The sequence below is a fragment of the Emys orbicularis genome, chromosome 1, assembly GCF_028017835.1.
Source record: "Emys orbicularis isolate rEmyOrb1 chromosome 1, rEmyOrb1.hap1, whole genome shotgun sequence".
NCBI classification, from domain to species: Eukaryota; Metazoa; Chordata; order Testudines; family Emydidae; genus Emys; species Emys orbicularis.
Genome location: NC_088683.1, coordinates 171,695,626 through 171,722,258, shown reverse-complemented (window position 1 = coordinate 171,722,258; position 26,633 = coordinate 171,695,626). Strand labels below are relative to the sequence as shown.

Genomic DNA, 26,633 nt, shown 5'->3' with positions numbered 1-26,633 from the left:
ACTTACAAACACATCTGTCACTGCTATTGCATTTCCTCTACCACACAGGTCAAAAATCTGACAGAAGAAATGGCATCTCTGGATGAGACCATAAGCAAACTTACTAAAGAGAAGAAATCTTTGCAGGAAGCTCACCAGCAAGCTCTGGATGACCTACAGGCAGAGGAAGACAAGGTCAACACACTGAGCAAAACTAAGCTGAAACTAGAACAGCAAGTAGATGATGTGAGTTTGTCCATCTCTTCATTTACATAATACTTATTTCTCCATTGCTTATGGCTTTTGGGAAGCTGGGAAACGTTTTCTGTTTTTTTGTAAATGAACTAGACTAACTTGGATGTAAAAGTGCAAACCACAAGGGGGAGGGTGTACAACAAAAATGGTACTATTATTTTTCTCTACAGTTAACCTTTTTTAAAGTGCAGCCGTAACGCCGACAGACCCCGGTTGTCGGTGGGCAGGATTGAACTTGGGACCTCTGGAGCTTAGTGCATGAGTCTCTACAGCATAAGCTAAAAGCCAGCTGGCTGTTAGCTAAAGCTGTAGAGCAGACTCATTAATCTCTCTCTCTTTCTAAGTGGTCTCAGTGCCACTAGATGGGACAGAACACCACACTCAGAAGGCATGTGGGTTACATACTTCTCCTAGCTGAGGCAGTGCATCCCGAGCTTCAGAGGACTTCCCAGTTGAAATCCCGGACAAGCCCCCACTTGTAATGCCGACAGACCCTGGTCGTGGGCAGGCAGTATTGAACCTGGGACCTCTGGAGCTTAGTGCATGAACCTCTACCGCATGAGCTAAAAACCAACTGATTAATCTCTTTCTCTAAGTGGTCTCCGTGCCACTAAATGGGACAGAACACCACACCTAGGAGGTGTGTGGGTTACACAACAATAACAAGAGGAAATCCATTTGATTTGTATTTGCAGTGTAATTGACCTGTAGTCAAACAGTGCTGTCTTGGAGAGACAGGGCAGTAATGCCTGCACAAACAGGAAGTATGGAGTGGCCCTTACATCATATTAATCCCAGTTTGTGTTCTTGACATGGGCTGATGTCAGCTAGAAAGAAAAAATGGAAAACAGGACACTGGTACTTTAACTCTTCTGCTTCAACATTCATTAGGGTGTAGCACAAAACTGGACCTTATATTTAACGACTGGTTTCTCATTCCCATAGCTTGAGGGCTCACTAGAACAAGAGAAGAAAATAAGGATGGACCTGGAAAGGGTCAAACGCAAACTGGAAGGGGATTTGAAGCTGACCCAGGAGAGTCTCATGGATTTGGAAAATGATAAGCTGCAGTTGGATGAAAAGTTAAAGAAGTAAGATACTGTTTGTATTGTACAGAATAATAGAGGAACCTGGGATTTGCCATTTCAGACCCATTAACCCCAGAATCCTCCCTGATACAGTGGCAGACACTGAATGCCATTTCAGAGGAAGGTGACCCAAGAATATTGTGCAGTGCTGAATTCCTTCCTGGTGCCTGCAGTTTGTACCCTGAAGCATGAGATTTGATTGATCCCCATCTTCATAGGCCTAAAATGAATATTTGTGAGCCTTTTAGCTGACCAGAGAAAAGGACTTACAGAAGTCTAAAAAAGGTGTCTACCCCATCTAACCTGCTAACAGTACAGTTGTAGGACCTCAGCTCTGTTAAATGTACGTATCCACTGAGTTTGAAAAGCAATTTGATTTATGTGTGACCTTTTACAAATAACAGAGGTAAGAAGTTCTCACCTATAGCTATTCATAATATCAGAAGTCCAGCCAGCACTGATATTGTACAAGGTAAGGATGCTTTACATATAGTAGCAGAACATATGAGTGTATGGACAGTCTTAGCTTGGACAATACTGTTCTGACAGAAGGCTGTATTTTTTCCAAACCCAGTGGTGGTGAGATTGGGAGTTTTAGTGATATTACAACAGCAGCATTCTTCCCATTTCAGCTCTGACCGAGTCAGCACTTTTATTCCCAGGTCTTTATACGGGGACTATAAAAATTTGTTTTAGAAAATCTTTGCTTCAGCTGGTAGGGTAAATCTATTACTGCAGAACTTTATTTTCTTTGACAGGAAAGAATTTGAAACAAATCAGCTGAACTCCAAGCTTGAGGATGAACAAACCCTAGTGATGCAACTCCAGAAGAAGATCAAGGAGCTGCAGGTAATTTTTTTGTCTTCACTTCTTCTGTGTCAGGAATGAACCCTGGCAGGGGATAGAGAAGCATGGAGAGTGAGGGAAGGAGAGAGGAAGTGATGTGCTCTCATATGTTTCTGCCCTGGATACATGGCACAGAGAAGGAAGAGGGTGAGCTGGTAGGCCTGAAGCACAAATGCTGTGGCAGACTACTCTGAAGCATGGAGCGTAATAAAGGAGTCTGAGGCATCTGAGAAGAACTTATACATAGGAGACCATCCCCAAGCATAGGGAGCCTGAGGCTAGTTTCACAAAGAAGAACCAATTTTGGGAGGCCACCTTCAAGCACAGGGGACAGAGAAGCCCAGGCTTAACTAGAGGGACCCTGGGTTAACTAATGACATGGGGGTTCAGGAAAGGCAATAAGGAGGGAGACTGAGAAGGAAATCTACATGAGAGTGGGTGCTGGAGAACATAAAGAAGGAAATTGGGTACCAGAAGGCTCAAAGCCTGGATTCCACTTGTAAAAACCGAAGAATTAGATTGTGAATCTGGCTCACAGATCTTGAGTTACAGGCTGTCACAGTCCTGTGTGTTAAAGGAAAGGAAAGATACAAACTGCAGAGATATGTGAAATAGCTAGAATTTGTCACTAAGACATAAAACCCAGAGTCCATTCCAGAATAAATGCTTCTGATCCATAGAAGCTCCATTACTCTCCTGCGTTCTGTATCTGCCAAGGTAGTTTCCTGTGCTTCTCGGGAGTGTGCAGGATGCTGCACTAATTATGCATTGACTCCTTCCCAGGTCAAAATTTGGGACTGAACAGCTCTGATAGTCCCAGTTCAGAGGTGAGAGAGGGAGTTGAAGAAAGAAGTCATGAGGCCTGCTTATTACCCAGGCACTCCTCAGTCTCTCACATCCCAGGCAGAGGTTGAAGAGTACTTGCTACACAATGGCTATTACAATAATGGGAAAGAGCCTCTTACAGTTTTCTTAAACAGTAATTGGGAGAGGAGGAGATACTCCTCTGTCCCACTTCCAGATAAATTGCTTTTCTTATATTCCTGGTCTGCAGACTTTGGACTCAAGCTTGTAGAGAAATCACTGAGTGGTTTTAGTAGGAGATACGACGCCTAGGTCCTATTCCAGCTCCAACACTGACTTGTTTGTCACGGGGCAAGGTACTTCACTGCTGTGGCTTGGTTTCGCCATTTCTAAATTGCAGTATGTATGACATGGAGCTGTTGTGAAGGGTCATTATGCTTTGAGCTTCTCTGGCAATTGCTAAGGAGGTGAAGGGTGTTACGTGCATGTGTGTCTTTGCCTCGTAGGCTCGTATAGAGGAGCTAGAAGAGGAGCTGGAAGCAGAAAGAGCTGCCCGAGCCAAGGTGGAAAAGCAGAGATCGGATCTGGCTCGAGAGCTGGAGGAGCTGAGTGAGCGGCTGGAGGAGGCTGGAGGAGCCACTGCAGCACAGCTGGAGATGAACAAGAAGCGGGAGGCCGAGTTCCTGAAGCTGCGGCGGGACCTCGAGGAGGCCACGCTGCACTATGAGGCGACAGCTGCCACCCTGAGGAAGAAGCACGCAGACAGCATGGCGGAGCTGGGGGAGCAAGTGGACAACCTGCAGCGTGTCAAGCAGAAACTAGAGAAAGAGAAGAGTGAGCTGAAGCTGGAGGTGGACGACCTGTCATCCAACATGGAGCAGATGGTCAAGGGAAAAGTAGGGCTTCCGAGACTTCGTACACAAACATACATACAGGGGCTTGTTTTAAAGTTTCCAGAGAGGCAGAGGAGGGTTGGATGATTCAGGAGAGCAACAGAAAGGGTCTGGAGGCTTTCACATCTAGGTCATTTGTTTCACTCCATCCCAGGCTGGTGATGACCTTCTGATGGATATTGGGTGGCTTATTTGAAATGTGTTTGGTCCTGCAGCTCCTTCCTTACCAGTCATAGGCCCTTATCTCAGAAAGTACTACCGTGATAAGGGGTCCCTCTTAGCATTCTCTGAAGAGCACCCAAGTGCTGGGGGGTGATGGAGACTGAACTATTCCTCCACCTCACAAAGAAGTTCCTCTGGATGACTGTTTGAGTCAGATCAGCAGGGAGGTATGGAGAGGGGGTAGCTTACACAGCCACTGCCTGTACTGTTACTTTGGGTAGCTAAATTGTGGGTGTAGTCTTCTGGGTGGTTAATCCCATCCAGCAATTCAGAAGAAGTTTGAAGAAACTTACGCTTGTGCATAATACCTTTTGAAATCATTGCAGGAGCTTTCTACCACATAGTCTTGGATTCTGAATGGAAACAATCATTAAAGAAAATAACTATTTTTCTGTCCTCTTGCATCACCACTTGCACTAACTTTATTTTTAAGAGTTTAATTTTTTTTTAAATCTATGGGGGATCATTTCTTCTGGGTCACCTTAAAATCTGAGCCAAATCCTAAAGTCATTATTCAAGTTTTACACAGGCAAACTTTTTTGAAGAAAACGGGAGGCAGAATATATAAAAATGTCGAACACCATAAAAATCTTATTAAGTAAACTCCTTGCTTATAAGTATAATATTAACAAAATACAATGCAAGTCTTCTCACTCCAAAGCTCATTGAACAGAAGATTTTAACTTCTGCCTTCCAAAATTCTACTTGTCTGGGGTGAAAATATCATTAGTGTTTTTATTTTGAATCCTTGTATTATAGGGTAAACTGGATGGTAATGTACCTGGGCTGGGAAGTTTGCAGCTTTGTGTATCTTTTCTCTCAATTCCATTAGTCGAATGCAGAAAAACTTTGTCGCACATATGAAGACAACCTCAATGAGACAAAGACTAAACTGGATGAAATGACTCGCTTAATGAATGACCTCACCACCCAAAAAGGAAAGCTGCAAACTGAGAATGGTAGGTATATGCAGCATCAGTGAGCTTCTTTGAGTTCATTGCAGGAATGTGCTAGATCCTGCAGGGAACTGGAATTCTATTGCATACAGGTGGTTGGGTGGAGAGTAAACACCTAGTTAGATACTACCTGTGTGCCTTGCCTCACTTCCCTTCATCCAGGTTATAAACAAGTCCAGATAGATCTTTTTTAATCAAAGAGCATCCCCCCTGCCTTTCACAGATCTCATTTATTCATGACACCCCTGCGTGCAAGTAGAAGCTCGCTCAAATACACCTGGCTTTTTTTAGAAGAATAAGCTTTCCCTCAGGCTACCCTTGAGCCGTGCTGCCATCATATCACCTCAGTTAAACAGGAAAATGCTGAGCAAGGTTCAGCTGTGAAGACCCTGAACAAGGAACACCTAACCTAGGTGCTGCAGGAGGTAGTGGTGTTAATACAGTAGGCGGCATTATTGTTTGTGAGTGTGCTATGCCCCAGCACGGTGTTAGGGCATTGTGCTTCTGGACAGGCATTCTTTCAATGAGACATGAAACCAGTGTCATCTTAGTGATCATTCAAGATCCTATGCCACTTTTTGCAGGAGTGTCAATCTCTGCATCTTGACCAAATTCCAACTCTGATCACTGTTTTGTTAGCCAAAATTCTTATATATTTTCACTTGGGCATTATGTTTTTCATTTCCTGTCCTAGACTAGTGTGCAGCATTGCTGTGCACTGTTAAATGCTGCATACCACCTCCGCACTGGCTGTATTCACGTGGTGGCTAAAGTGTTCCCATGTATTCTCCAGACCTGCCTCACAGGAGTCGTGAGGTTGATGTTTCTAAAGTGCTTTGCAATGTTGGGGAAAGCTCTATAGAAGTGCAGTGTACAGTAATAAAAAGTATGAAGGAAAAAACCGGTAATTACACATGGACGCTAGTGTATGTCTACTTTAATGAATGATGCAAGAGTCCAACTAAAATTAATGCACCACTGTACATGCCATGTGTAAATAAACTAAAAGAAACCTTCTGTTGGGTTTGACCATTGCATATATCTGAGAAGGCTGACTCAGATGCTTTCCTTAACAAGAGATCAGCCATATTCACTGGGGGAAGGGGGTTGGGCAGGTGTAACTAAACCTTGAATTTGGCCCAGTGGGACAGCAAGCAGCTCATGTTCCAATCTTGCTTGGTTAAAATCCCTTGGCAGGTGAATTTGCAAGACAGCTAGAAGAGAAAGAGTCACTGATAAGTCAGCTTTCCAGAGGGAAGACATCATTCACTCAGCAGATTGAAGAACTTAGAAGACTGCTGGAAGAGGAAACCAAGGTAATGCTTTGACTCTTTCACCCCATTTGCTTATGTGTAGGCTTTGGACAATGATACATTTTACTTAGCTGTAGTAAAAAAAAAAAAGTGAGATGGCTGGAATGCTTGTTGATTGAGATGAATGGGAATGGATTTGTTTACTTTTAACATGGAGGAAAACTAAAATCAGACATTTGAGCCTGAACATTCTGATGCCAGTACTAATAGGACTTGCTGCATCTGAACAGGACAAGTCAGAGAGGTGGGGAACAGGAGTTTCAAAACAATGAGTTATACTCTCTCTCTTTCTAGAAAGAATCATTCTAACAGGGGCTCCAAGCAGTAAAAAGTGTTCGATAAATCTTAGAATTTTCATTTGGATGCTTATGCGAATGAATTAAGAACATCTTTGGTCTCAATGCTGGAGTGGACATGTTGCAGGGAACAGGCTTTCTCGTGGCATTTAGGTTGTTTCTTACTTCCATTTGGACCAGAAATACCATGAGAATGTCCTTTCTTGTACTCTTCCCCTCCCCTCAGCTGTGACCAGACACTCGGAGACAAAGAGGAAAAGGAACTGAAGTTTTTGTAACCTAGAAAGGCTCAGTTTGGATTGTTGGGGACGTGTTGGTTGGGACTTATTGTGTCCCAGACTGGTTTGCCATCCTTGACTATAACGACGTAACCTTTTAATCCTGCAGTCCAAGAATGCCCTTGCTCATGCACTGCAAGCTGCCAGGCACGACTGCGATCTTTTGCGGGAGCAGTTTGAAGAGGAGCAAGAAGCCAAGGCAGAGCTGCAGCGGGCTCTGTCCAAGGGAAATGCAGAAGTGGCACAGTGGAGGACTAAATATGAAACTGATGCCATTCAAAGAACTGAGGAGTTAGAAGAAGCCAAGTAAGTGGTTTATATTAGCATTGCCTTCTTCCTGTACTCCACTGGGAGAACTACACTCCATAGCATTTTTAACCACCCTGAAATATGCAGAGTAATAGGATTACAGTGCTAGTAGTTTCCACACTGTCAGCTGAATGTATGCTCTGTCTGTGTTGTGTTCCCATCTCCAAAGGGTTAAGAAAGAGAACAATCATTAGTGCCGTTAGTCAGGAGCCACACTTACTTGATACACCTCTACCCCGATATAACGCGACCCAATATAACATGAATTCAGATATAACGCAGTAAAGCAGTGCTCCGGGGCGGGGGGCGGGGGACTGCGCACTCCGGCGGATCAAAGCAAGTTCGATATAATGCGGTTTCACTTATAATGCGGTAAGATTTTTTGGCTCCCGAGGACAGCGTTATATCGGGGTAGAGGTGTAACTTGCTTGGGAGCTATTTATAGAATCATAGGCCTGGAAGGCACCTCGAGAGGCCATCTAGTCCAGTCCCCTGCACTCATGGCAGGACTAAGTATTATCTAGACCAGGGGTGGACAAACTTTTTGGCCTGAGGGCCGCATTGGGTTTCAAAAATTGTATGGAGGGCCGGTTGGGGGGGCTGTGCCTCCCCAAACAGCCAGGCGTGGCCTGGCCCCCACCCCTATCTGACCCCCCTGCTTCTTGCCCCCCTGACTGCCCCCCCGGACCCCTGCCCCATCCAACTACCCCTTCTCCCTGTCCCCTGACCCCCCCTGACCCTGACTGCCCCCCGCCGCCCCATCCAACCCCCCCTCTCCTTCCTGACTGCCCCCCGCCGGGACCCCTGCCCCATCCAACCACCCCTTCTCCCTGACCGCCCCCGGAACCCCCGCCCCCATTCAACGCCCCTGTTCCCCGCCCTCTGACCGCCCCCACCCCTATCCACACTCCCGGCCCCTGACCACCTCCCTGCCCTCTATCCAACCCCCCTCCACCATTCCCTGCTCCCTTACCGCGCTGCCTGGAGCACTGGTGGCTGGTGGCACAGCTGCACCAGGACAGGCAGCTGTGTTGCCCAGCTGGAGCCAGCCACGCACTGTGCAGCACAGAGCACCGGCTCAGGCCGGGCTCTGCAGCTGCGCTACCCCAGGAGCTCACAGCCCCACTGCCCAGAGCATTGCGCCCACGGCGCAGTGAGCTGAGGCTGTGGGGGAGGGGGAACAGCAGGGGAGGGGCCGGGGGCGAGCCTCCCGGGCCAGGAGCTCAGGAGCCGGGCAGAATGGTCCCGCAGGCTGGATGTGGCCCGCGGGCCATAGTTTGCCCACCTCTGATCTAGACCATCCCTGACAGGTGTTTGTCTAACCCGCTCTTAAAAATCCCCAATGATGGAGATTCCACAACCTCCCAGGGCAATTTATTCCAGTGCTTAAGCATCCTGACAGTTAGGAAGTTTTTCCTAATGTCCAACCTAAACCTCCCTTGCTTCAATTTAAGCCCATTGCTTCTTCTCCTATCCTTAACGGTTAAGAAGAACAATTTTTCTCCCTCCTCCTATAACAACCTTTTATGTACTTGAAAACTGTTATTATGTCCCCACTCAGTCTTCTCTTTCTCCAGACTAAACAGACCCAATTTTTTCAATCTTCCCTCATAGGTCATGTTTTCTAGACCTTTAATCATGTTTGTTGCTCTTTTCTGGACTTTCTCCAATTTGTCCACATCTTCCCTGAAATGTGGCACCCAGAACTGGACACAATACTCCAGTTGAGGCCTAATCAAGCCTGTTCATGGTTGTCTTACTGCTCTGCTCCATTTTTCCCTGTGTTAGAAAAAAGCTAGCGGCTCGCCTACAGGAAGCTGAGGAAGCAATTGAGGCAGCCAATGCCAAGTGCTCTTCCCTGGAGAAGACAAAGCACCGGCTGCAGAACGAGCTGGAGGACATCATGATTGACTTAGAAAGGGCCAATTCGGCAGCGGCAGCCCTGGACAAGAAGCAGCGCAATTTTGACAAGCTCATCAGTGACTGGAAGCAGAAGTATGAGGAGACGCAAGCAGAGCTTGAAGCTTCCCAGAAGGAAGCCCGCAGCCTGAGCACAGAGCTGTTTAAACTGAAGAATGCCTATGAAGAGACTCTGGACAATCTGGAGACAGTGAAAAGGGAAAACAAGAATCTCCAAGGTAGGCCATGCATAACAGGCTCAGCAGTAGTTAAGAGAGAACCTGGTCTTCTTGAGATGTGGTGCCCAACTGGCAACTTCATGGACCTGTAGAAGTTGGAGAACATTAGTCTCGCTGCTGCACTGGAGCAGTGAGTGGTGGCTGTTCCTTCTATCACTGAAATCTGTTCTGTTTTCCTTCTCTAAATCCAGTTTTTAAACAAATTTGGTGCTGATGAAAGATGCTGAATTAACAGCATTTATCCACAGGAACAGGAGCAACATATGGGCAGTTAGTGCATGCTTTTCTACACTAACCTGCCAAAGTACCCCAATAGTACCCTGTAGCAGGCTCTATCTTCATGGGATAAAGAAGAAATCAAACCCTTTCCATCACTGGCTAACTGCTGAGCCTGCCGACAAAGGACCTAACTGGTACCAGTTATGGTGCTTTTTGTAACATGGAACACTTCTCTACTAGTGTATGAGAGACAAATAGTTTCGCTGCGGCCACTGAACAGCCATTTTGTAATAGATTTTTGGCCACAATCCCTTAGCAAGTATTTTGAAATATCCAGTCCCATGTAATTAGAAAAAATTTAATAGAACTGTACTAAGTTCTTCAACTTTATTGGCTTGTCGTCTAGAATTTTGTTTTGAGCTGTACCATCCATCTGACACTTATCGAACAGAGTTAAAGTTTAAAATACTAGGTCCTATTTCAAAAGATCATGGGATCATAAAGGAACGCTCGGGTGTTTGTTACCCACAGGCAATCCAACCAGTTCTTCATATAGGCCCAAAGGAGTTCACATCACACACCCCAATCATCACTGTCGGCCTTTTTGGCAGTCACTTGAGTGAGCATAAGTCTTGAATGGGGGTGGAGAGTTAACATACCCTGTCATTGTTTAGAGGTGCTACTTGGAATAGGAGTGAGGAATGTAGATGGACTGCTTTTTGCATGGGACATTTGAAATTTCGTGGACAGAGCCCTTCCAGAAATTAGCAAATTTGCTAAGCTGCTAAAGCAGTTTAAAACTGGTTATGGAGAATCCCCACACAAAACATGCACTGGTTTAATTAAACAGATTTAAGTGAAATCAGTGCAACTTCTGTGTGTATAGACAAACCTTTAGCAAGTTATTTGGAAGGTGATTTTTGTAATCACTCTCTGTGCCTGGTGGTAAAATCATAACGTTATACTTGTATGTACAGTACTATGTTTCTGGGACTTTGATTCTTCTTCTTGTCATTTCAGAGGAGATTTCTGATCTGACTGATCAGATTAGTGAAGGAAACAAGAGCCTTCATGAGATAGAAAAACTCAAGAAACAGGTTGAACAAGAAAAGTCAGAAGTTCAGTTAGCCCTGGAAGAAGCTGAGGTAAGAGGAAGGAAGGGAGGGAAGGAGGTTTGTCTGTTGCTGCATCGCTTTCTCAGTCACACACACAGCAAAGAGCAAACATTTATTGCCTATTATTAGGAGATATCTTTCTCTGCTCCTCTGTATTTACACACCAACCTTGCTGGCCTAAATTTTCAAAAGTAACATGATTTTGGCAGCTTCAATTTTTGGGTGCCCAAACTGAGACACCTGTAAAGTGACCTGATTTTCAGAAACTGCAAGAAACCCTTCCTCTGAAAATCAGGCCTCTTCAAAACAGTTCAACTTGGAGCATCCAAATTCCCAGTCACTTTTGAAAATGCAAGTTGGTGGTTTTGTTCATCCAGTTTAACACCTTACTGAGTACGCCAAATATCTTGTATTCATCAGCAAATTCTTAACTCTTATCTTCCTCTTTGAGAATTAAAAGCTAAACTTTATGAAGTTTTATTCTAAATAATGGCTCGCTATGGATTGCACTGAGATTAGTGCCCGGCTTTCTTTCTACAATGCTAATCTGCTAAGCAAGAGTAGCAGTCTCATAAACCCAAATGAAAAGAGGCCATTTAGAAAAATTTTAAATCCCAAAGGAGTTTGGTAAAAATCACTGAACATCATTGCAGTAATTTTCTGCAGTGACAGGCATGCATACATCCAGGGAGGACCCACCTCAATTTCTGAGAGTGAACCAGCACTACAAAATTCATTACAGTCCAGGTGGAAATCTGCTCCTGATTATTCATTTAAAAGGTCAGCTTGTATATTTCTTGAGGTTTTGGTGCACCGCAGGGCTAGATTGGTGCATCACTGTATCATGGCTAGTATAGCATGTGGCAGGGGATTTTTCATTAAAGTCAAGTGTTGATTTTTTTGTGTCAGTATCTTATTTGCCCTCCTCTAAACAATGCTTGCAAAAATGAAATTAATCAAATAACTGTAAACTGTTAATACACTAAATATGTGTAACTTTTTTTTGGTCTGTTGCAGGATGTTTTATACTTGGCAGGGATTTCATGGCCATGTAGACAGGTGTTAAAATCAGAGCGGAGGAAATAGCATCTTTTTCCATAGCTCTGGGGTGCTGCGAGTGATTATATGTGCTGCGTACATATTTATCTCATTAGAGAGAATACATCTGTTCTTGGGGATATAATAACACACCTGACTTCCATGAATTATGTGGAATACTTCCCACACCCATGCAAAAGCTCAGCAGAATTCTAAGTCTGTGAGCAGATCAGGCTAATGAGTGCAAGTAAAGTTTGTGTTACATCCCCAAAATGATGATGTATCTTATTTAGAAGTCAGTTGTGGAGTGCAATTTTTTTTAATAAGGTTTTTTCTTGTGAATCTGGGTTGCTGGCTGTTGTTTTAATGTGCAGTACTTTTGTGTGCTGTTGCCATTGGTGGCTTATTAGTGTGGTGTGTTTGTTAAAATGAATATAGATGGTGCATGGGTGACCAGAAATAAGGGATAATTTGCTTATCCATGTCTTTTGTATGTCATTATTCTATTGATATCATCTCTTGAGACAAATGTAGATCAATGAGTGACTCTGTCTGCTCTCTTCACAAGTAACCAGTTCTTACCCAGCTAATCTGCCTGCTTAAATCAGAGGAAGTTTTGGCTCAATCAGGAATGAGTCTGAACTCCCACTGACTTCAATGGGAGTTTTGCTTAAGTAAAACCTGCAAGTCTGGGGCCTTAGTATTTAACCATAAGCTATTACGTAAAGTCTCGTGATCGCAATTTATGGGGGGGAAACAAAAACAAAGGTCATGGGATTTAATAAGAGGTTACCATATAGTTTCCTTACAGGTTTTTCTGTATTTTAATGGAAAAGGGGAAGATCTTGATAGCTACACATTTTGTCATGAAAACCTGATACTTTTCATCCTTCCCTTCCTTTTGGTGTCAGGTTATAGATTCACATACACAGATCCCACTGCCATCAATAGGAGCCATGCGTGCTTCTAGAACAAGATTTGGCAAGGAGTACAGTACAGATGTCTTTAATTGATGATCATGTGAATGAGGATAGTTAATTTCAGCAAACACATGTACCTATTGCTGTAAGGCTGATGGGGAGGTGGGGGGAAAAGACAGATTTAGAGAGGTTTTGTAAACAATCCTGTGGCTGAGTTCTGCTCCCACTGAACTCTTTGGGAGTTTTGCCACTCACTTCAGTGGGAGCAGGATGGAGTCCTTTTACCATTACTGTGTAAAGCTTATCTACATAGAGTTTTTGTAATGGTACAAAAACTGTGTAGACAAGGCCTAAGACATCAGTTGTCAAACTGTGTTCTGTTTGACCACGTGTAGCCTGAAGAGGTGACTGCTCATGTTTCCAGCTGTCAAATTGCATTAAAAGACAGGTAAACACATTAGGAAAGCCAGGTTACTTTTCTCCAGAAGCAACTGTAGTTGCCACAGGTAGATGGTGATGGGTGAGGAGACAGTCAGGAATGAGAAGGAGGTGTCCAGGGTCAATCTCAATGTTGTGATTCATACTTTGAAAAAGTCTAAGGACCTCTGGCCTTGTTCAGTTGTGTGCATTTTATTTCAGGGAGCCCTGGAGCATGAAGAAAGCAAAAGCCTTCGTTTCCAACTTGAAATTTCTCAGATTAAAGCAGAGTTTGAAAGAAAACTGGCAGAAAAGGAGGAGGAAATGGAAAACATTAGGTACTATACAGTGAGAAAATGGTTTGTAATGGATGAAACTCAGAAGTTCTGATGCTTCTTCAAGGCTTCTGCCAGCTTTTCTGATCATCCTGGAAATCTGGCTGGAATAAAGTTTCTTGCGAAACTTTAGAAGGAAGCACAGAGATGTACAAAGCTAAAAACAAAACCAACAGTTGAACAATTGTTCTGTTAAATGGGTCATGTGTGGGTAAGAATTGGATGCAGTCCACTTTTTCCAACTAGTTTGGCCATCCCTAAAAATACTTACAATTTCTTCTGCCTACCTAAAAGATTAATCCCATACTGGGATTAATCCTGGCTGCAGTAGCATGACTCAGAATGCAGTAAGGGAGCATATGAAAACCAGGTAGATTAACCAAACAAAGAAGACACATTCTCCAGGTAGATATAAGGTCATGTCTAGGGATAGGCTAAAGGCTTATCTTCACTAGCAATTTAACACAAGGTAAAGCTCCATGACACCTGCCCACAGACACAAATCCATCACTTGTGTGTGTAGTGGTGGAAATAACACAAGTCAGCGGGGGTATAAGGCAGACCTTGAGAGCCACTAAATCAAAGAATCTGTAGTGTGGAAACAGACTAGTGATGCAACATTAGCATCAAGGGCTGCTATTACACTAATGCCTTCCAACACTCCGCCCATAGAACTGTCCCACAGTAGGCAGCTGCTTATGGTGCCACATCTGAGAAGATGCTACAACAACACTGAGACTAAAGCTGGTTGAAAAATGGAAAACAATTTCAAAATTCAAAATTTCTAAATTGTTTCCCTTTTGCAAGATTCAAAATGGAACAATTGGGGGGGGGGAGGGTTATGTTTTTCTGACACATTTGTAAAGTGTTTTTCCCATTTCTTTTTTGCCACAGTGCAATAGAAAATGTCTGATATCCAGATTTTTTTTCCATTTTTTCCCACTTTTTGCTTTCATTTTTTCTTTTGCCACCCTGCAACTTCTAAAAACTTCTCCACGCTTTTGAGAAATTAGAGCGGCAGAGTTCGTTTCATTTTTCCTGTAATTTTCCCAAAGTTGAAGAAGTTCTGAAAAGTTAGTGGCAAAAGGGGAAAAAAAGCCATCTAGAAATCATTCTTTCTGTCATATTCAGTAGCAAAGAGTAATGAAGGAAGAAACGGGGTGGGGGGGGGGGGGAAGAGTTGAAAATTCAGCATTCATGAATTTTGAAATTTTCAGTTTTGATTAAAAATCAAAAAACTGTGAGAAACTATAAGCTTTCTGCAAAAAGTGTTTGATTCTGAAAACAGGTCATTTTCTATTGAAAACATTTTGTTCAGTTCTAACTAGGATCCCTGTGACCATGTTCACCAATAGGCCTATACTGAATTATTGTTCTGCCTGTGGAGTTTCTGCCCTCACAGCCTCTCCTCCACATGGGGTTCTACTCCATCGTAAGCAGCAGGCCCTTAAAGTTGCAAAATGCACCCTGGGAATCTTTGTGCTGGCTCCCCAGGTACCTGCCTTGAAACAGCACTACAGGGTTCTGAGGAACATTCCTAACAGTACGGCCCACCAATGAAGAGACCCTAACTTAGAGGGCAAATAGTGACATAAGGGTCTGAATGTGGTTGGTGAGTTGGATGGACTAATAGGAAAAAGGGAGCAACTGGAGGGCAGCAAATCAAGGAACACGGCTAGTAAATATAGGCAGAAAATAAAATGATGTGGTGTGCAATAAAAAGAAGCTACTACTAGGCAGGGTGGCCTAGTGGATAGTGCACCACAGAAGATCTGGGTTCTGTATCCAGATCTGCCATTGGACTGCTTCACCTTAGTGAGCCTCAGTTTCCCTATGAGTAAAATGGGGATAATGACATTGCCCTTTGTGATGTGCTCTGAGATTTACTGAGGAAAAGCGCTATAGAAGAACTATCATCAGCAATACATATTCGGTGGCCAGGAGAAGCCTGGAAAGCAGTAGTGGTGGAAGAAACCTTAGGAGTGTGGGCGTGACTATGAGTCAGCAGTGTGATATGGATGTTAGAGGGTGATTTTTGGACAGGGCACACAGAGGCATCACACCGCAGAGTAGGCAGGTGACAGTTCCTCTGTCAGTGGTTAAAATAGATTGAGACAGGAGCCGGAGCAGCCAGGGAGGAGCACTGGACGGGGAGTTCTCCCTCTGCTGTTAGCAGACGGGGGAGGGGGACTGCACTCATCCCACTCTCCCTTACTGTAGCCTGTGCTTTTTACGTCCCCATGATGCCCACACCTGCAACACTGCCTTTAGTTCCGGGCAGCCCGCTGCCAGCAACATGGAGATCCATGTGTCGTGAGTTTATACAAAAAGCACTAAAAATGCTGAATTGACTTGTGAGGGCAGATGAAGAGCTACGTGTGCAGTTTGCAGTTTGGCTAAGCAGAGACAGAATGGAGGAGAACTTATCAAGGGGGACAGAGGTTGTAATAGGAAGCAAGGAGATGAAAGAAAGTTTTTTCTTGTTCCTCAGGTTATTTTTTTCCCTTTTAGTGAGCCCTATTAGGCTGAGGAATTACTCTCCTTTAGAACTAGATTGGGCAAAATTCTAGAAAATGTTCTATAGGGAACAGTCCTGCAATGTCTCGGAGGTCTCTAATAGGTACTTTCCATCCCTGATATGTCTGAATAATGGTTTGGTGTTTTGATTATGTGAGACTTGGAACAGTTCCCAGACATGCTGGGCTGTTCCTGAGAACTCTGGGGCTGTTGTGAGTGATATGAATCTCAACACTTATTTTGTATAACAAGGGAGAGGAAACAGACCAATTATGGGTCAATATAGTCACTGCCAGAAGCCCTTTAAAAAGTTCAGCAAACAAAAATATCAGATATTTACAATTCCCATCAGATGAGGTATAGTCTCTGCTTTGAATCATTTTCTGGCAGAGAGAGGGGATAATGAAGAACCTGCAAAAACCTAAAACCATGTGGATCAGAATCAGGAATTCCTGAATTCTAATGTCTCACTGTATTGCAGAGGACAAACTATATACCTCTCTGTATCTGTTTCTCCATGTATAAAATAGGAATACTTGCCTACCTATCAGAGGTGTTGAGTATTGATTGATGGTTAATGCCTGTATAAAATGGCGCAGATGTAAAGCACTGAACTAGTGCCAAGAATTAAGTATTGTTTGTTAGGTTCAAACCCAGAAGAAAGAATTTGTGACCCTCCCCAGTGTAATAGCCTCAAAGGTGCTATTTGGACATTTAGGGAGGAAGAAGAGGGGAATAATGGGGCTTGCTATGTGGCACATAATAGTCTAGCCTCCTGTGGGTTGTAATACTTTGGTCTAATTTCGGATGTTGGGTTTAGTGTGCGGGTGCTGGGTGGCATAGGTGGCCTGTGATATAGAGGAGGACAGACTGGAGGATCTGGTAGTTCCTTCTGGCCTTAAACTCTGACTATGATCAGGAGCTTATTGAGGGGAGCAGACAGATCTAGTGGTCACAATGGGTCATTATGTACTACCGCTGTATACACTCATCCATACAGAAATATGATTCCATTCCTGAAAATGCAACTCTTTTGGGAAATAAAATATTACTGGAGGTAATTAAAACTTCTGTGGAGGGAAGGGAAAGAATTCCTTACCCATAATGTCTTTTGAATATTACTCCAAAATTAGGAGAAACCAGCAGCGTACCATAGACTCGCTGCAGTCCACCCTTGATTCTGAAGCCAAGAGCAGAAATGAGGCCATTCGGCTGAAGAAGAAGATGGAAGGGGACCTCAACGAGATGGAAATCCAGCTCAGCCATGCTAACAGGCATGCCTCAGAGGCAATAAAGTCTGCACGTATCCTGCAGGCACAAATAAAGGTACCCCATAGCGCTGCCAGTCCGAACTACCCAACTACAAGCAAGGGCTGGGTTTTATTAATATGTAACAATTCAAACAGAAAAAACACACACGCAGAGCAAGTGCTTTTACAGCAATAATTATTAGTACAAATTGAGACTCTGTTCCAAAAGACTAGGTGCAGTTAGAGTGCCCTGCAGAGCATGGCCAGTCCTTGGTGTGTGTCTGCTGCAAAGTACTTCTTAGCCTATAACATCTTCAAAGAGCTTGATAAAAATTGAATCAGATTCTGCCCCTAGGGTCACAGGGCCCCGATGGAAAGACTGCCCTCTGTGAGGGGGAAAAGCAGCAGTGCAAGGAACTTCCTCTCCCCAGGTCCTTTAAAGGAGTAGCCATTTGACAGGGAGTCGGAATGGCCAGATTATCTGCGTAGCTTCATTTAACTTAATTCTCCAGAGCCTCTGACAACTGGTTTCCTATTAAGCCCTGACACCATTTTAAAGTCAGGTTTCCTTAATCCATCACCTGCACTCCCCAGAGGATAAATCCACAAAATACCCCTCACTTGAAACCACCACTGACTTGAAGGTTCAGTTCATGCCCAGCAGGCCGGGGTGAATTAAACCTACTGTTTCTCACAACATTGAGGGTGGAGGCAGGGAGAAAGTCTTTTTCAGTACTTTTCTAAGCAGGAGCTAAAACAGCTTCGAGACCGCCTGGATGAGCCCCCACTCCACATTGTTCAGTCAGATTTTCAGAGGCTTTGGCAGTTAACAGCAAAGACGAGCTCAAGTAGGGTGACGAGATAGCAAGCGTGAAAAATCGGGACGGGGGGTGGGGCATAACAGGAGTCTATATAAGAAAAAGCCCTGAATATTGGGATTGGCCCTATAAAATCGGGACATCTGGTCACCCTAAGCTCAAGTCCCATCATGCTGGTGTGTGAGAATGCTGCTGTTTCTGCTCCAGGACCTGCAAGTGCAGCTGGATGATTCAGAACACCTGAATGAAGACCTGAAGGAGCAGCTGGCGGTCACTGACAGGCGGAACAATCTTCTCCAGTCAGAGCTTGATGAGCTGAGGGCCCTGCTAGACCAGACTGAACGTGGGCGTAAGCTGGCAGAACACGAGCTACTGGAAGCCACCGAACGTGTGAACCTTCTCCACACCCAGGTTGGATTTCACTGCGGGGAGGGGGCAGTTTCCTAAGCTGTGTGTGCACTATACTCAACAAGCAGCAGTAGTGGCTACTGGGGAAACGTGAAGACTGCACATGCCATAAAGATATGAACTCCATAGCCACCGACCGTCATTTGTCAGAGAGGTTTCATTCATTCCACTAAAGGAAATGAGTCAGTCTCTCTCTCTCTCCATATCATACTTCATTCCCATCATGATATCAGTGCAGAAGTGCTCTAGCCTGCTATAATAAACACTTCCTAGAAAGGGTAAAGACGGAAGTCAGATGATAATTGGGTCTTTACCTTCTTCACAGGGTGTCATAGAATTTCAGACTATCTTACTACTATGTTTACATTCAGCAATGTTAAAACCCAGTTGGGTTTGTGGATTGTATGGACGCTATTTTGACGGGGGGCAGGAGAAGCGGTATGTATGACCTTTACATGCAAGCTGCTTAGAGAAGCCTTCAGTAAAACATGCAAAGGCCATTCATTATGTATAGCTACATTGAGCAAGACAGTACATTGGAACCAGCAGCAAGCTGCTCCGTACCACATCAAAGGTCTTCATCAATATAGGGCCATCAAATGGTGGGCTAATGAGGCCTGGGGCGGGGGGAGCAGATAAAATAAGTGATTTGCCCTTGTTGCTTGTTACCTCCTTAAGCACAAGTGGAGACTTAGCAGGTTCTAGGAGGGTGTCTCTTCATAGACAAGGATTTCCACTTCAAACCCCTATGAGCCCATCTCTAAATAATTAACTACCAGCAGGCTATGAAAGCTTGTCATGCATTAGCAAGGCTTGTGCTATTAACACATTATGTGCTACCTCCTGAACTGCAGCCACAATATTGGATTTCCACTTTAATCACCTTTTAGAATAACTGATTATGGGACCTTCATTGACCAGAGCTGAAAACACTGCACCAGTCCCCTATTTCAGTGTTTGGCTGAATTTTTTTGTTTAGTTCCCTTTTGATTGTTAAATATGGATATTCAGAGCTCTGGGGACTTTTTAAAAAAAAAGATAAAATACACACAACCTAAAGATAATCTAAAAAGTCAGGCCTCTACCATGTTAATAGATACTGTACCCTGTGAAGCCTAGGGAGCTGCAAAAATAGATGTGTGGTCATAGGTAGGTTTGTTGTAGGACTTAAACAATTTATGTCCCTAATAATCTTTCCCCTCCTTTTTTTAACAAAAAGAACACAAGCCTTATCAATCAGAAGAAGAAGCTGGAGACTGACATCTCTCAGATGCAGAATGAAGTGGAGGAGGCTATACAGGAGTGCAGGAACGCTGAAGAAAAAGCCAAGAAAGCTATCACCGATGTAAGTAGACTGGCTGCTTGTTTCCTTTTGCAGGTGTAGCACCATATTCTGACAACACTTTGTTCCCCCTGAATTTCCATTTCTGTGGCTATGAGGGGGGGGAAACGGTTTATTCAGTGGGCTCCAGAGCTGGCTGAAAGAGGTTAATGCTGCCCTGGTGCAGAAAAGGTTGGAGGGAGGAAAAGAGAAACGTTTTCTCCTTAGTCAATTTCTCTTCTCCAAGAAGGGGCACATCTGCTGATCCTGAAACTCTGGGTTGGATCGTGTCACCTCCAAATAGATCTTTGCATCTGGACAAGCTGAGCCAGTTGGGAGCCCACCCACCAACTTCCACTTGGCAGCTGTGTAGATCACAAGAAAGGCTCTGATAGGGGCGGGGGGGTAACATTCCAGATTCCCAAAAGAGTAACTTTAAAGTCAGATACCAGCCAGAGATGTGGGAAACCACATGACACTACTCTCAGCACAAGACTTATGGTCAAGAGAAGAGTGATCGAAGACATCTCTTGGAGAGCAGAGCAGTCAAGCTAGTGTTGTTTCAGCTCCAGCAGAACTGGAGAAATCAATGTTGCCAGAATCGTTATATCAGCAAACAATGTGAAATCCAGGGACCCAGGTTTCACAGTGTTGAGTCCCCATGAGTTGTACACCCAGAATTCCTGGAGGAAGTTCCTCCTGTATCTTTTTCCCAACTGTTCCTCAGCTGGTCTATCTCCTTAAGAGGTGGGAGATGTCACCAGTTCAACTCCAGCCCAGTTATTACCTTCTGATGGCTGTTCAGTGACCTATCCAAAATATGTAGCTGGACCTTGGTTTTATCACATCTGTCTGTTCAGAAATAGACTCATTGCACCGCTGTTAGCCATGTCAGCAGAAAGACCCAAGACACAATAGGACATGGCCTCTGAACTCTTCGTCCCTAGATTTGGTGCCTCCCGGTCACTGCTGGCATAGACTGGGGAAGCTTCCCTGACACTCCCCAGACTCTACCTGTTCTATGGATAAATAGAGAATTGGTCTTTCAGGCCTGTTAGCCCAGCAACTGTCACAAGCATTGCATCCAAACCATTTTTAGTACATAAAATGTATGTAACAAATGGCCCAGTTTTACTCAACAGGAAAGCCACATACAGATATTGAAGTAGGAAGCTAAATCTTAAATCACAGAATTAGAAGCGAGAGATGGAAAAGACCTATTAGGTCACATTGTCTGTCCATCAAATCTGCATGTGAAGGACAACTCTCTACAGAGTACTCTCTAAGTACAGGGGTCTGCAACCTTTCAGAAGTGGTGTGCCGAGTCTTCATTTATTCACTCTAATTTAAGGTTTCGCGTGCCAGTAATACATTTTAACCTTTTTAGAAGGACTCTTTCTAGAAGTCTATAATATATAACTAAACTATTGTTGTGTGTAAAGTAAATAAGGTTTCAAAATGTTTAGAAGCTTCATTTAAAATTAAATTAAAATGCAGAACCCCCCAGATCAGTGGCCAGAACCCAGGCAGTGTGAGTGCCACTGAAAATCAGCTCACGTGCCACCTTCGGCACACGTGCCATAGGTTGCCTACCCCTGCTCTAGTACTTTGTTCAGTCTAGTGTAAATGACACAAGCAGTGGGGCTTCCTTCACTTCTCTTACGAGCAGCTACCAGAGTCCAACAGACCTCACTGTGATGTTTTATTTGTATTTTAGGCAGCAATGATGGCTGAGGAGCTTAAAAAGGAGCAAGATACTAGTGCCCACTTGGAGAGAATGAAAAAGAACATGGAACAGACTATTAAAGATCTACAGAAAAGACTGGATGAAGCAGAGCAAATAGCACTGAAAGGTGGCAAGAAGCAGATCCAAAAGCTGGAATCCAGAGTAGGTTTTCTGTCCTGTTTATAGGCCACTGTCGCCTGCTTACAGATACTTCATAAAACTCAGACAAAATGGTTGCTCTGGACACAGTCACTTCTGACCTTGGCTTAGGGACCATCTATAAAGTACAAAGAACTCTTTAGAGATTATATTAAGAGTAAACTCTTTTAAGAGTTACACCTAGGCCAGGTGTGAGGTCCACATGGACCCATCTTTCCCTTTTATCACCTGACTTGGTTGACATAGCAATGTGGTTGTTGTAGCCAACACCAATATGATAAAGCCCAGGCTTAAAATAAGGCATAAAGTCTGAAAATGGCAAAAGCCTCTATGCTTCCAGCTTAGCTTGTGAACTCTTTGGAGTTTTTGTATGTTTGTACAGTATCTAGTGTGTTGGGATTCCAGTCCTGATTGGAACCGCTAGTGCAATATAAACATTATGTAATAAAAATGCATAATAAACCATATAGAAAAGCAATATCTACATGGAAATTTTGGTCTACTGCTGAAGCACATACTTGGAGATAGTGACAAAGGGTCTTGCGAAGATGAATGTCACTTAAACTGTAAATTAAACTACTTGATGTTTAAACATGTGGAATTACATAATGTTTCTTCTCTTGCAGGTACGTGAGCTGGAAAATGATCTCGAGAATGAACTCCGTCGCAATACAGAATCCCAGAAAGGAGTCCGCAAATATGAGAGACGCATAAAGGAGCTGACTTATCAGGTACTGGAGCAAAAACCCCAGTCCTTCTAAGTATTATACTAAACTGTAGGTCCCTGGAAGAAATGTTTTCTTTCAAATACAGTCTTGAACTGCATCCTTCTCCCAGTGGAAATCAGCATTGCTGAAAGCTTTGTCAATGCTAGTGAATTTTAGAAAAACACTTTCCAATGCTACCCTCAATTAACCTAAACAATTGTTAGTCTAGTGTAGTTGGCGCTTTGGCATTTTTAACACGGTGCTATTTAAACCTGCTGAGGTGCAGCCGTAGGTACCATTTTTCTTGATGCATGAGAAGGAGACTCCAGCTCTCTCACTCAGGTGTTGACCCTGCTAACCAGAATAAAATAGATTAAACTTACTTTTGTCATTGGAATAAAAAGATAAGCTTCCACATGCACAGGGAGAAGATCTGCACTGGAGTACCATTTTTATTCTATAGAGTAGAAATGCCCTTCATCATCTCTGCATTATCCGTTAGGGAGTCTGTATCACTATGCTTGATACTTTCTAAATATATTTCCTGATAGTTCTTTCCACTGCTCAGTGTTGCTTTTACTGTTGAAACAAATACATACCCTTGGTCAGTCCACTAGAATATTTTTTCTTATCTCTATACATAGTGATACTAGTTGAACTGTTTTGTTTCAAAGTCCTAAATTTCCAATGTGATAGAAATAATTGCCTCACAAAACTTACTCCGTTTGTGACATACTTATACCTTCTGCCTGTCCATATCATTAAAGCATTTTTTTCTATTTGCTTGGTGTAGGCAGAGGAAGATAAGAAGAATCTGACCAGGATGCAGGAGCTGATCGATAAGCTGCAATTAAAAGTGAAAAGCTATAAGCATCAAGCTGAGGAAGCTGTAAGTGACAGGAACAGTTGTGACATGGAATGGGTTTTTTATTTATTTATTTAATTAATCAAGTCATGCCCTCACTTACAATTGCATCCTTGGTCATTTGAGCCCACATCCCCAGAGGCATTTAGGCACCTCCCATTGAAACCAATGAGAGTTAGGCACCTAAATACCTTTGAGGATCTGGGTCTCGGGGCCTTCATGTACTTAAAAATCATTTAGCAGCTTTATTAAATATATTCAGCTTAGCAGAAGATCTACGTAGTCCTGATTTACACCGTGCCCTCCCTACCCGTTCCACCTTAAGCAGCTTGCACTTGGTGTTGTGTATGGATATAGTTTTCAGGGGCTGTCTTTCTTTGTATCCTGGGCAAGGGGTTTGGATCAATCAAAGTGAAACTTTTCATGACATTCTGTTAACCCACTAAGTCAGTGATCACTGAAAAATGCCTATAATGTAGTTCCATGTTAAAAGGGTGTTTTTTCCCCCCATCCTGAGAGTTTCCCTTAAAATGGGGAGTACTGCTGGAACCAGCAAAACATTTGACTAAATGTTTGCATCGCAAAGGTTGGTTAAGCCCCACAGATATTTGCCGCTTAGTCTCACACACTTGAACCTTGCCTTATACTGAAGATCACCATTTTCAAACCTACAGGGGAAAAATGTGTCTAATCCTTTGTCTTACCAGGAAGCACAATCCAATCAGTATCTTGCAAAGTACAGGAAGCAGCAACATGAGCTGGATGATGCTGAAGAACGGGCTGAAATAGCTGAATCTCAAGTTAATAAACTGAGGACCAAGACAAGAGATATTGGGATAAAAAAGGTATGGTGTTATTCTGCAGAATAAGAGAGTCTCTGCACACTGACACATGTGCACACATACTTGCAGAGGAAGGAGAACTGATCAGCACAGCTCTACAAAGGTACTATACGAGATAGGAAAATTATTCCATATCATAAATTTGAACCAGATCGAAATATGAGTTTTCAATGCAGCCTTCTATTTTTTTACATTATGGAAAAACTTTGGGAGGGTGACCTGAACCTTATAACCTGCCAAAGAAACATGTTCTTAATATATCCCAATACAAACTTTATTACTTAAGCAGCTGTAACCCAAAGAGGGTTTTTTGCTAAACATAATCAAACACTATTCTTTGATAGTGGATATTCAAAAGCACCATTTCTCGCAATGTAACATGGATTTCTACCTGTCCTATAGGGCCTCTTCTACAGTGCAGCCTGAGGATTATGGCACTGGCAGATTTTTTGGTTACACACAATTTCACCTTCATCTTGAAACTGCACTTTCAGTGTGGGGGGTGATAGCTTTTGGAGTTGGGTGGAACATTCGTGGTTTCGGGTGTTAGTGATTGGCTGTATAGCATTCTAAGTCATTCATATTTTATTAATTTTTGTGGGATTGCATTTGGAGTAAAGAGAACTTACCACCAAACTGTTGAATAAAGATTCCAAATTACTTACCTTTTGGGATGTGGTGTGACCTGCAGTTGAGAGTAAGAGAGCCTTTGATTGCCTAAATGGTAACAGGTTCAAGTACGCTCCTCATCCACATATGAGGCATTGAACAAGGAGTTGGAATGATCTTTATTGTGTTGTCCAGTTGACTTAGAGGCATAATCTAAACTCTGAGGCTCAAGATTTTAGAAATGCATGGCTCGGGTGACCAACCCCAGCAATAACGGGACAAAGAAAACCTTTCTCTCTCGCCCCAGAACTTAAAAAGGAGACTTTATCCAATCACCCTCTCCTTTCTGTTATGATATCCATTGTGAGGCAAGATTTTTCCAATTTCCTTTGCCTGCCCATACCAGAATAAATAATACTGGGCTAGGTCCTCCGGTGGTTTAAATTGATATACCTTTCTCGACGATGAAGCACCACTGCCTTACGCCAGCTAAGGATCTGGCCTACTATACCTTTAGGCCCTGTGCTAGTGCTGGAACTATTGGTGAAAATGTGGCTTCCTTTCAATGTTGTGTAGCTTTTTTAAAAAAAATAAACTTTGGAGTTTTTTTATTCACTTGCTAGTTTCTGAAAGTGCATTTTTCTGGTGACTGTCCAAGTTCTTCCAGTCCCATGAATTCATGTTACACACAAAGCCAAGCTGTTGCATAGATTTATTAAAATCCATCTTGTATTTCATTTAATCTTATAAATTATTATAATTTATACTATTACACATAATTATCTTAATATGATTCAAATAAATTTTAATTTAATTATTAATAGCAGCATCCATTGTTTGCATTCATCAGCCATTGACAGACAAGTACCTTGTTCCTTTCTTAAGAAGCTCAGTCTAAGAACAAATAAATAGAGGTTCAAGAGAATGGGGTACAGTTTTCCTTGTGAGCTAATTCACTGTAAGCCACATGGCAAATGTAGATCTTCAAGAGGGACTTAAATGCTGAGTGAGTAAAGGCCTTATAGATGAGCTCAGTAAGTCTGTGCCCTGCAAAGAGGCAGTGTGGAAAAAGGCATGGAAGTGCTGATATGAGAAGTTGACAGATTAGTGGCTGAGGGTGGGAACACCCGCAGAAGGGAGGCAGCGGATGCTTCCATTTGCACATGCTTCTCTCCCTCAGGAGAGGATGAGAAACATGTGACAGCCACCAGTCACGTTGCTTACTGAACTACTGATAGGTGCTCAGATGCTACAGTGCTGAGTGCTGTGCAACATAAGAACCTACATAGAACAGCAGGGCACAGTGCAGCAAGACAAGCTCAGATAAGTAGGGCAGGACAGCGTTATGTGGAACACTGAAGCTGCTAAGCTTGAGTTATATGCAGTAGCCAACAGAGGGATTCTAAGAGGGGAGTGACATGGTGGAAATGACTGGTGCCCCTCCATGCACTAAAGTTCCCTAGTGCACTTTGATCTACTCCCATTTCACAGCGGGAAAGATCAAAAAGCACTAGGGAACTTTTAGAGCACAGCAGCAAGGTCCACACAAACACTTAGTGCCCAGGAGGGTAGTGATGGATACATATACACCCCGACTTGCTGCAAACTAAGTGTTCATATAGACAAGCCCTTAGCAAGAACAGTTTCAATAGAATGTGCTATATTACCACAGAACTGTGGTGTACGTCCTAACAGTGCTACATGAAATTCATAAGCTGTTAATAACATACATAATAGTATCAGGACAAGAAACTGATCTGTATTCTAAGCTGGTGGAAATCAGTATAGCACCACTGACTTCAAGAAAGCTAAGCCAGTTTATGCTTATGCCAGTGAGAATTTGTTAATAGAATGGGTGAAAGGGAATAGAAGCTTTTGTCTGATACTTGAGAATTTACTCTCTAAAAAACTATGTAAATATTTTCATTCTTAATTGAATCATACTGTCTCTCTCATAAAAATCACATTTCAGGTTCAAGAAGAGGAGTAA

At 43.3% G+C, this 26,633-nt stretch overlaps 1 protein-coding gene across 2 annotated transcripts in view; it reads left to right on the top strand.

Annotated features, from left to right (window-relative positions):
• The window catches only part of MYH15 (myosin heavy chain 15), a 66,197-nt gene extending 39,564 nt beyond the window's left edge, over nucleotides 1–26,633 (top strand). Inside the window, exons 25-42 of one of the 2 annotated variants that reach the window (XM_065401558.1) lie at nucleotides 49–225; nucleotides 1,180–1,325; nucleotides 2,081–2,171; nucleotides 3,479–3,868; nucleotides 4,920–5,046; nucleotides 6,241–6,359; nucleotides 7,040–7,236; nucleotides 9,028–9,377; nucleotides 10,617–10,741; nucleotides 13,309–13,424; nucleotides 17,072–17,264; nucleotides 18,214–18,417; nucleotides 19,634–19,759; nucleotides 21,453–21,623; nucleotides 22,247–22,351; nucleotides 23,121–23,216; nucleotides 23,900–24,037; nucleotides 26,616–26,633. In XM_065401558.1, the coding sequence (XP_065257630.1) occupies nucleotides 49–225; nucleotides 1,180–1,325; nucleotides 2,081–2,171; nucleotides 3,479–3,868; nucleotides 4,920–5,046; nucleotides 6,241–6,359; nucleotides 7,040–7,236; nucleotides 9,028–9,377; nucleotides 10,617–10,741; nucleotides 13,309–13,424; nucleotides 17,072–17,264; nucleotides 18,214–18,417; nucleotides 19,634–19,759; nucleotides 21,453–21,623; nucleotides 22,247–22,351; nucleotides 23,121–23,216; nucleotides 23,900–24,037; nucleotides 26,616–26,633 (2,889 nt within the window). Of the gene's footprint in view, nucleotides 1–48; nucleotides 226–1,179; nucleotides 1,326–2,080; nucleotides 2,172–3,478; nucleotides 3,869–4,919; nucleotides 5,047–6,240; nucleotides 6,360–7,039; nucleotides 7,237–9,027; nucleotides 9,378–10,616; nucleotides 10,742–13,308; nucleotides 13,425–17,071; nucleotides 17,265–18,213; nucleotides 18,418–19,633; nucleotides 19,760–21,452; nucleotides 21,624–22,246; nucleotides 22,352–23,120; nucleotides 23,217–23,899; nucleotides 24,062–26,615 lie in introns of those variants that run through there. The other variant, XM_065401565.1, reaches the window with a different exon arrangement.